This window comes from Schistosoma haematobium, chromosome 3 (genome assembly GCF_000699445.3).
Source record: "Schistosoma haematobium chromosome 3, whole genome shotgun sequence".
In the NCBI taxonomy this organism is placed as follows: Eukaryota; Metazoa; Platyhelminthes; class Trematoda; order Strigeidida; family Schistosomatidae; genus Schistosoma; species Schistosoma haematobium.
This window is the reverse complement of record NC_067198.1, coordinates 28,287,114-28,299,300: the sequence shown is the minus strand read 5'-3', so window position 1 is coordinate 28,299,300 and position 12,187 is coordinate 28,287,114. Positions and strand designations below refer to the sequence as shown.

Sequence of the window (12,187 nt, the reverse complement as noted above, 5' to 3'; positions counted from 1 at the left end):
GTCCTGGTATGGGACTCCTCAGCAGTGCGCATCCACGATCCCGCACTGCGCGGGGCTCGAACACAGGACCTACTAGCTTCGCGCGCGAGCACTTAACCAGTAGGTCCTGGGTTCGAGCCCCGCGTAGTGCGGGATCGTGGATGCGCACTGCTGAGGAGTCCCATACCAGGACGAAACGGCCGTCCAGTGCTTCCAGGTTTTCAATGGTGGTCTAGCTTCAACTGACTCATGATTTCAACCTGTGAAATTTCTAAAACTCTCCACAAAACCCATTCTGACTGTGATTATTCTTTAGTGTAAATATTTCAAGTATTTAGATAGCAAATTCTATCCACTTACTACTTAATCAACGTTGTTAATTTAATTATGTAGAAGTAAAACGTTTTTATCTCTTAAAAATTGTAATATTGTTAATACAATTTCTCAATGAATTATTTAATTTATTAAGTTGTTTGATAATGATCTACACTGAATCACATTATGTGCATTTTGTCCTATATAATATTATCCATCAGCTGAACACACTGGGATCCTACTGTATATGCATATTGAATTAAGTTTTCATTACTCCAGATGGAAGTACATTATTTATTAAGCTATTGATTTTTAATAGCTATCAAATTACTCAAAATGCAATGATCAAAATGTATCCCTTGTATATCAATAAAGTAAAAATACAAACTATGTACATATAATAAGTTTTACTCACATTTAACTCACTCATAGACGTCTTTGAACGATTGTTTTTGTTTCATGGGACAACCTTGTGAGCAATGTTAATGTTAGACCCATGGTACTAGGTAAAGGTAGGAATTTTAGTTGATAAAGTTACAAGTCTTCGTTGACTTGAGGTGGTTAGGAAATGCAATGAGCGATATCAGCCATGAAGTCATTAACTTTTGATCTGAGCCATACTGGATGATACGGAATCTCCGGCTGAGGTGCTCTTGATAACCATGATCAGTGGATGGAGACTTTGAATGATACGGGTTAGAATACACCACAGCATTGCATGAACATTCACTCTTTATCTTCCTCTAAACAGTGACTCTGTGTTTTTGAACCATATTCTCAATGTTCAGTAGTTCTTATTATCGTTGTTACCTCGTTGTTTCGATATTTTTGCTAATCATTCTATTAATTTTGTTTCATCTGGTTTATATGATATAACTTGGGCTGTTGTACATCTGTACCATGCTCTTCGTTAATAATGACTGACTAACTCATCTATAAACAACGTAGAATTCACATGAAATGTAACAATTTTCATCAAGAAATTGAGAAATGAATCCATGTAATAATAAATAGTAATTAATGGTGAAGAATAAACAAAACATAGAAGTCAAATTAACCTCTACTGTGCACTGTCTATGGCATGTAACATATGATTTTCAACCGAAGCTTACAATTAAACTATGACATTTCAATTAGGATGATTACAGTTCCTAGTATAGACCATTTAAACGATAAATGACTTCATAAAGTAATGCTATATCTTGGTCTGACGGCTGCCTAGATTTTTTTCAACTTACTCTCGTATCAATCAACATACAAGTGTAAAAAATGGTTAAATATTCATAAAAAATATGTTGTAGTGATTTCACTTTCGTTGACTGGTTTGTCAATTTCACCTAAAACTCTATACTTTTGAGGTGTTATTCATGTTTGTTTTCTAATGAATTTGGAAAATATTTCTATTCCTTATTTTATGCATTGAAACTCTTCATTATTTATAGCTTCCATAAGTGTATCATCGAATAAAAATAATACCACGTATAAAGTTGGGTCAGTTTCCACGTTGAAAGTGGATGATGATTCTACAATTCAATGTGAAAAATCTGAAAGTTTGAAATCAACTGTAAGTGATTTCAAGAGGTGTTGAATTTTGATTTCATACATTTGTTGAAAGTAAAATTCACCGGTTTCTTCGATTAAACAATTTTAAATTTACTTTTGGATAAGTTAAGTTCAGTATGCTGATCAAGCTGATGAATAACATTTCTATTTATATGCCAAAGTATTTTAATTCAGTGGAGTTGACTACCTGTCTTAATAATCGATAGTTGAAAATGAACAAATAACATTTATTTGATGTGGAATGTGTCACAAATATTTCAAATTTTTCACTCGGGGTTTACCAAAATATAACATTTTTCGTGTAATAAGATCCCATCATCTACTTACTGTTAATTTAGTAGTTTATCTGTGAATAATTATGTGATAAGAAGCTGAAAGCAGAAATTTCTTTTTCTTGTTGCTCATTTTGTAAAAGTTGAAAGGAATCAAATGTTATTTGTCCATCCTGGTATTAACATTATTGGATATAGCTGTATAAGTAGACAGTCAACTATAAACCTTCATACACCAACGAGTTTTGGATTGTGGGTTTATATTAACATATATTTTTGGGCAATAAAGCAGACATCATATATTACGTGGACATTATTTGCTCTCTATCTCGAATTCATAGGGGTTGAGTGTGTGGACCATTAGATGTTTAGCAAATGGCCCAATGAACCTGAAGATCTCTCATTAGTAAGGGTTTGTAATTTCCCATTATCATATTTTTAATTCCACAATTAATAGGTCTTTGTCGTCACAGATCAGACCTTATCCGATTCCTTGGATATAGCGTTATGTTCAATGGGTATCCAGACTCAGTAGCTATCATTTTGATGTTTGATTAGGAATTATTACGTTCAAAAATCAGTATGAACACGAACGCCTGCGATACAGATACATCTAATTACTGTTTCCCAAATAAAACAAAATACACATCATGAATTCTACTTCTTTTCACATACCAAATATACTAAAAATGAATGTCTTATGGTGGTTTTGGTTGCGTAATGCTACAGAGTACTTTAAAAAGATTAAACAACCCTTCAGTGTCCTCCATTCCTTAGTGAATACGTATTTGACGTTAACCTGTTACAGAAATGACTTTATATGAAACTAGTCTATATTTAATATCCAGATTATCTCCAGTATTCTTGTCGTAAATTTATTCACATCTTAAAGACTACTGAACTAGTGATTATGGTCTTGCATATGTAAAAATATTTTTGATCCCAGTGACAGAATATGCAATTCTGTTATTTAATTATGAGCTTAATCATTTGATAAAAATTATCAACGTTTTTGATACATGACTATATCCATTCATATACAGATCACATGCTTCACAAGCATTAACTATTTATTATTCAATGATAAAAAGTGTTTTCCCATAAATAATTTAAGTTACATTTTACATTTAAATATATTTTATAGATATAAAAAATCCGGTTACTAGGTATCAGGGAAATGGTTAAAAACCGGTATTTACATTAGTGGTTGTAATCATAAACAGATTAGAGTGAGTTACTATTAACATTTGTGTTTATGACTTACTAGAATTGTTTTAATGAGAAAACAACCACAACCAAACACATGAACTAGTAATAGTGTATTAGACAATACTGGCTAGCGCATAACTATATATCCTATTGATAACGACTTATATCACATTGAAACTGATTATGTCATTATAATTATAATTGTCAAGATTAATACTATAAATAATGTGTGTGTAATATTCATTATTTGTTCAAGTCGAATGGTGATAGTATTCATTTGAATTGTTTCGAATAAATACTATAACTGCATTCATAGAAATAGTTTCCTTTATTTTAGATGATGAAATGCGAAGAGTTGGAACCAACACATAAAGAACATGTTAATTGTAAGATTTATTTAATTCATATAGATCAGTGTTTATGATTGTATTTCCTTCTATTGGGCGATTCATTTAACTTGTTCTTTTGGTACAGGTGAACAAAGCGTTTAGGCTGAAAAACAGTTTAGTATAAGAGGTTTATGAAAATTGTTGAATTGGTTAGCTTTAGTTTGACAAGCACTGAATACCAGGTAGCAGTATATATCTGTTTTTCTCTACTACTACTACTACTACTACTACTACTACTACTACTACTACTACTACTACTACTACTACTACTACTACTACTACTACTACTCTACTCTACTCTCTCTACTACTACTACTTCTACTACTACTACTACTACTCTACTCTCTCTCTCTCTCTACTACTACTACTACTACTACTACTACTACTACTACTACTACTACTACTACTACTACTACTACTACTACTACTACTACTACTACTACTACTACTACTACTACTACTACTACTACTACTACTACTACTACTACTACTACTACTACTACTACTACTACTACTACTACTACTACTACTACTACTACTACTACTACTACTACTACTACTACTACTACTACTACTACTACTACTACTACTACTACTACTACTACTACTACTACTACTACTACTACTACTACTACTACTACTACTACTACTACTACTACTACTACTACTACTACTACTACTACTACTACTACTACTACTACTACTACTACTACTACTACTACTACTACTACTACTACTACTACTACTACTACTACTACTACTACTACTACTACTACTACTACTACTACTACTACTACTACTACTACTACTACTACTACTACTACTACTACTACTACTACTACTACTACTACTACTACTACTACTACTACTACTACTACTACTACTACTACTACTACTACTACTACTACTACTACTACTACTACTACTACTACTACTACTACTACTACTACTACTACTACTACTACTACTACTACTACTACTACTACTACTACTACTACTACTACTACTACTACTACTACTACTACTACTACTACTACTACTACTACTACTACTACTACTACTACTACTACTACTACTACTACTACTACTACTACTACTACTACTACTACTACTACTACTACTACTACTACTACTACTACTACTACTACTACTACTACTACTACTACTACTACTACTACTACTACTACTACTACTACTACTACTACTACTACTACTACTACTACTACTACTACTACTACTACTACTACTACTACTACTACTACTACTACTACTACTACTACTACTACTACTACTACTACTACTACTACTACTACTACTACTACTACTACTACTACTACTACTACTACTACTACTACTACTACTACTACTACTACTACTACTACTACTACTACTACTACTACTACTACTACTACTACTACTACTACTACTACTACTACTACTACTACTACTACTACTACTACTACTACTACTACTACTACTACTACTACTACTACTACTACTACTACTACTACTACTACTACTACTACTACTACTACTACTACTACTACTACTACTACTACTACTACTACTACTACTACTACTACTACTACTACTACTACTACTACTACTACTACTACTACTACTACTACTACTACTACTACTACTACTACTACTACTACTACTACTACTACTACTACTACTACTACTACTACTACTACTACTACTACTACTACTACTACTACTACTACTACTACTACTACTACTACTACTACTACTACTACTACTACTACTACTACTACTACTACTACTACTACTACTACTACTACTACTACTACTACTACTACTACTACTACTACTACTACTACTACTACTACTACTACTACTACTACTCTACTCTCTCTACTACTACTACTACTACTACTACTACTACTACTACTACTACTACTACTACTACTACTACTACTACTACTACTACTACTACTACTACTACTACTACTACTACTACTACTACTACTACTACTACTACTACTACTACTACTACTACTACTACTACTACTACTACTACTACTACTACTACTACTACTACTACTACTACTACTACTACTACTACTACTACTACTACTACTACTACTACTACTACTACTACTACTACTACTACTACTACTACTACTACTACTACTACTACTACTACTACTACTACTACTACTACTACTACTACTACTACTACTACTACTACTACTACTACTACTACTACTACTACTACTACTACTACTACTACTACTACTACTACTACTACTACTACTACTACTACTACTACTACTACTACTACTACTACTACTACTACTACTACTACTACTACTACTACTACTACTACTACTACTACTACTACTACTACTACTACTACTACTACTACTACTACTACTACTACTACTACTACTACTACTACTACTACTACTACTACTACTACTACTACTACTACTACTACTACTACTACTACTACTACTACTACTACTACTACTACTACTACTACTACTACTACTACTACTACTACTACTACTACTACTACTACTACTACTACTACTACTACTACTACTACTACTACTACTACTACTACTACTACTACTACTACTACTACTACTACTACTACTACTACTACTACTACTACTACTACTACTACTACTACTACTACTACTACTACTACTACTACTACTACTACTACTACTACTACTACTACTACTACTACTACTACTACTACTACTACTACTACTACTACTACTACTACTACTACTACTACTACTACTACTACTACTACTACTACTACTACTACTACTACTACTACTACTACTACTACTACTACTACTACTACTACTACTACTACTACTACTACTACTACTACTACTACTACTACTACTACTACTACTACTACTACTACTACTACTACTACTACTACTACTACTACTACTACTACTACTACTACTACTACTACTACTACTACTACTACTACTACTACTACTACTACTACTACTACTACTACTACTACTACTACTACTACTACTACTACTACTACTACTACTACTACTACTACTACTACTACTACTACTACTACTACTACTACTACTACTACTACTACTACTACTACTACTACTACTACTACTACTACTACTACTACTACTACTACTACTACTACTACTACTACTACTACTACTACTACTACTACTACTACTACTACTACTACTACTACTACTACTACTACTACTACTACTACTACTACTACTACTACTACTACTACTACTACTACTACTACTACTACTACTACTACTACTACACTACTACTACTACTACTACTACTACTACTACTACTACTACTACTACTACTACTACTACTACTACTACTACTACTACTACTACTACTACTACTACTACTACTACTACTACTACTACTACTACTACTACTACTACTACTACTACTACTACTACTACTACTACTACTACTACTACTACTACTACTACTACTACTACTACTACTACTACTACTACTACTACTACTACTACTACTACTACTACTACTACTACTACTACTACTACTACTACTACTACTACTACTACTACTACTACTACTACTACTACTACTACTACTACTACTACTACTACTACTACTACTACTACTACTACTACTACTACTACTACTACTACTACTACTACTACTACTACTACTACTACTACTACTACTACTACTACTACTACTACTACTACTACTGCTACTACTACTACTACTACTACTACTACTACTACTACTACTACTACTACTACTACTACTACTACTACTACTACTACTACTACTACTACTACTACTACTACTACTACTACTACTACTACTACTACTACTACTACTACTACTACTACTACTACTACTACTACTACTACTACTACTACTACTACTACTACTACTACTACCTGGAGATCCTGAGTCCATTCTTTAATGTGATTATGGATGTGCACTTTAGAGTAGTTCGATACCAGTAGGTCTTAGTTTCCGTTGGTTGTCTATATATGGTCAGTCTACGAAGTAATATAAAATACTAACAGTTTAGCATATCAAAAAAGAAAAACTGAACATTTTTAGAAAATTTATAGATTAAGTAATCGGAGAAATATGTTGATAGTCTAGATTTGAAGTTTGAGCTGATATAAGGCTGTTCATCGTATTGCCTTGTGAATCGCTTTTAGTTTAAGAATGCTCAGTATTGCGCACGATTAGCGTCACACGAACTTGAATCTTAGATTTTTGGGTTTTATAGTAAGCATAATATTTTCTTAGGTCATTTATTTGAAATCATATGATGGTTATTTGCAACTTTAGTCAATTCCTGATATTGTATTATCCAGTATATATATCAATCGATGAAGACTTATCTCTACTAACATGTTACTTCACAATATAACTCACTGTCGAATTGAATCCTCATAAACATACCTAATTCAGACTCATCGTTTTATGATGATTATTGATTTTTAAATGGTTTCAATGTGATTCATTAACTAAATATAGGTTTATGCACATCACAATGAGCTAAATATGTTGCCACTGACAGTTGATACTATTCAATTGCTCCAATAAAAAGAAATGTAACTTTATTCACTATGCTGCCACTCCGCAAAAAGTTAAATAATTCTTAAACAGTTTTCTTTCTTTTATTTTTTATTCAAATTAGTTTGCCACTTTACTTTAATGGCCTCGCTGGAGCAATGTACTTTTAATTCATTTGCAAATCTAAATCTGTAATTTACGATTCAAAAATACAACCACTTTAATATATTGAGTTCACTCACATTTGATCAGTTAGATAACATCGTGAATGGAACCAATATATAAACCCACTACAAAGCCCCATAATTCGTTTCATACGGAACGAATTTCACACTAAACTAATCGGAAGAATATTGTCTTGAATTGATGTAACATTGAAACAAAATCAAAATATCAGACTGAATTAAAAACGACTCAGTCATCTAGGACTTAAGGGTTCGCGCGCGAGACCAAAGCTCTTGAGTTTGATACTTAATAGTAAGCTCGTGGATTAGAACTGTTGAGGAGTCTCACACTCGAAAAATACAGGTGTCCTACTCTTCCAGGTTTTCGATTTGTGAAGCAGTGTTTTAGTAATTAAGGAGTCCCACTTTCGGTTTTTAAGCTGCAGGTTCGAGCTCTGACCTGTTTCATCTTTGTCAACCTGTTAGTATCGTTAGCCTTCATACTTAGTGTATGGTTCATAACCAAGTACGTTGTGAAGTAATTTAATTTTAAACTTGAATTAAAAATACCAGTAGTACTGAATAAAAATCATGCTGGGAGAATTGATTTATCCAGTAAAATTATAGAAAACCAGATACTATTAAACATTTATTTTTTTCTAGTTTATGACTGTTCATAAATGTGCCACCGTAATGCATGAGCCTACAGCCTCTGAATATCTCAATAAAGACAATGTCCTCGAATCACAAAGCAAAGTAATGATGGTGGTATAGGTTATCTGAAAGATTAACGTTCTTTAACTTCCTGGTTCGCAACAATATTTCAGCTGACATCATTTGGTTTTTAAACTTACATTCTAATTACTATGGTATCTTCACTAAACCGTCTGAATCAAAATATTTATCAGTAAATACTTTGAACCTATTTGTTGTTTTGTTGGTATCTCATTTATTTTAGTTTGTCACTTATTTCTTATGCTATTTTTTGTGTTTAGCACAAAGCACCACGATGATTGATAAGGAAGTTACATTAAGCAAACGTGGAAAACGTTCTATATCTATTTCACGAGATACTGATTCAAATGTAAGTGAATCAGTTGCATCATAATTAATATCGGCAACTGGTGTTCGTATGTTTTTGAAAGTATCACATATAAGTTAATATTTATCTGTGCATCTCACTAACTGTATACACATATTTTTGTTTATAGGCTTGTTTGATGATGTTTTGTCATTTGTCTCATCCCAACCCTGTTTTAGTGGATGTCTATATTTGAGGACGAGTAATTATTGTATTTTTGATGTTTTATTATCTAAAGAGCTTACTAGTTCGTACACAGCTTAGATCTACAATCCAATTGAGTTTATGGTCTTTTATTCTCTCAATCTTGTGATGATTTTCTTATCTGAGCGAAATGGTATACCTATCTACATAACCGTAAATGGTTCGCGTGCCAATACTTGTCTCAGTACTGCACATCATTTTATGATTTTACGAATAAAATCCAAAATGGAACTTCAGAATCGTTTTCTACTTGCTTACTTTGATCATACTATAAACTAAGAATTTTACAAAAATATGGTCTTAAAATTTCAAATCATCCAATGTTGACAAGTCCCATATTAGACCATGCAGCTGTCCACCATTTCTAGATCTTCAACGGTTGTCTAAGTAAAGTCGTTTTCTTATGCCAACTACAAATGTCTGGTTTAACATTAATGAGATAAACTCCCGAATGAGTTTTTCTCCTTTAAATTTTACGTTTGCCCTACTGTTGCACAACAGCCATAATTATAACTTTTCCCATTATACAGCAAACGTATAAATGCGGTTCTGTCCTATTGGTTGGTTCATCGGAAACTATAAAGCAGAATCCAGAAGATAATAATATAGGTATGTTTTACGATAACTATTGTAAATACATATGATTTATTATGATTGATTTCGAGGCTAGTTCCTTCTTTTTTAAAGATTTACACCTGCTGATTTAGGACATTTTAATTTCAGTCTGCAGACTATATTGTATTCTATAACCTATAAAAAACAATATATCAGTAACTTTTGGAGATTAGATAACATTCATTGATTCTAATTATTCTAAGGTTTTTCTCAACCTATTTTTATTAAGCATCTTACCGAAGAAGGTCTACAAATTGAATCTACTTTTATCTTAAATGTTTTATAATAATTTTAAAATTGATCACAATGGCACAGATGCATTCATACTTTAACGTCTTCCAAGTCTTAATATTAAGTGTTATTTCATAATTTTTATTCAGAGTTATTAAACTTTATTCTCTGTCGTTGAGTATTTGTAACAATCATTTATATTCTTTTTTATATTCCTCTTGTTAACTTCAGATTATCATTTTGATGTAATATAACAGTTTAAGCAATCGCACATTTTTACAAGGCTCTGTCTCAATTATAATTGACCGACTAGCAGTGGTCTAGATATCTTGATTATAAACCTTGAACTATGTTTGTAGATAAAATCAAAATTTCCTCTTTATGAACGATAGTCAATGATCTTCATCAATGTATATTCTTGATTCAGAACGGCACACTAATTTATTATGGATCAATGTACAAAAACACCAATATGGATTGTGTTAGAATTCGAATAATTAGTTATCACTTGTGATATAACATTTTCAGGATGCAGATATAGCCGTAGAGACCGATCACTTGTAGTTCTTATTATCAACGACGAGAAACCACTCACCATCACTAATATCCTGATATCCGTCTAACAAGTTAGTGGCTACATGAACTCAATAGCTCAGGGATTAATACGTTGTGTATTTGAAACGAAAGGTATTTGGTTCGAGTCTTAGTGTATGAATATCAACAGTCGTGTGCAGATACATTCACTTGACGAGTTCCGAATAAAACTAAATAGGGGTCTTGTGTTCCACTACTAAACACATACCGAACATATTAATTTGTTATTATAGTTTGTATAATTCATCAAAACTTTTATTTTAATCCTAATATGAAGCATCAACTCTCGTCAACCTAGTCTATCAACTAACTTTTAAAATATTTTGTTCATACCAACTGGTTTATTGTTTCTGTATTATTTTGTTCCATTCTCTTCTTGTAATAAAAAAATCCTATTAGAAACAAAGAATAATTCAGTAATAATGAATAAAGAAATTTCCTTGGACAATCCAACTTCTTACCATTCTTCATCACTAAATATTTCAACAGGAGTTGAATCAAAAGTAAGTTGTCTTTTATTTTTCTTTATTTCATTGTTTTGTATTTCAATATTTTAGTAGATATTTTTCAAATATTCAATTCTTTTGTTTAACTTACCTTTTTCTGAAAAGTGAATTTATCTTTTAATTGTTCTTATTTTTCCAGCATAATACTCAACCTATAACAATTTCATATGATTCTGTAACAAATGATCTTAATGTTGAATTAAAAGGTAAGTGATTATTTAAAATTGAAGTTCCAAATTAACTAATGAATTTGATTATGAATTGGTTTAAACCGTGTAAATATTTATCATTCACAATCGCACTGGCGATTCTATTAGTTTGGTAAAATATTGACCAAACGGTTAAAGTAGTTCAACTTGTAATGAACTCATGGGATCCAATTCTTTGGCTCAAAATCAAACATATTTCAGATAAGAAAACCACTTCTGGAGTAATCCATTCACTAAAGATATATTCCTGTTCCTTACTTTCAACCATATTTTGTGTGTGTAGATGTGC

General features: G+C 32.0%; 1 protein-coding gene across 1 annotated transcript in view; it reads left to right on the top strand.

Moving 5' to 3' along the window:
- The window catches only part of MS3_00005435 (uncharacterized protein), a 95,696-nt gene that overhangs the window by 60,690 nt on the left and 22,819 nt on the right, over nucleotides 1-12,187 (top strand). The window contains exons 17-22 of the mRNA XM_051213500.1: nucleotides 1,737-1,858; nucleotides 3,676-3,724; nucleotides 9,454-9,542; nucleotides 10,274-10,352; nucleotides 11,583-11,686; nucleotides 11,829-11,895. Of these exons, the coding sequence (XP_051069489.1) occupies nucleotides 1,737-1,858; nucleotides 3,676-3,724; nucleotides 9,454-9,542; nucleotides 10,274-10,352; nucleotides 11,583-11,686; nucleotides 11,829-11,895 (510 nt within the window). The remainder of the gene's footprint in view (nucleotides 1-1,736; nucleotides 1,859-3,675; nucleotides 3,725-9,453; nucleotides 9,543-10,273; nucleotides 10,353-11,582; nucleotides 11,687-11,828; nucleotides 11,896-12,187) is intronic.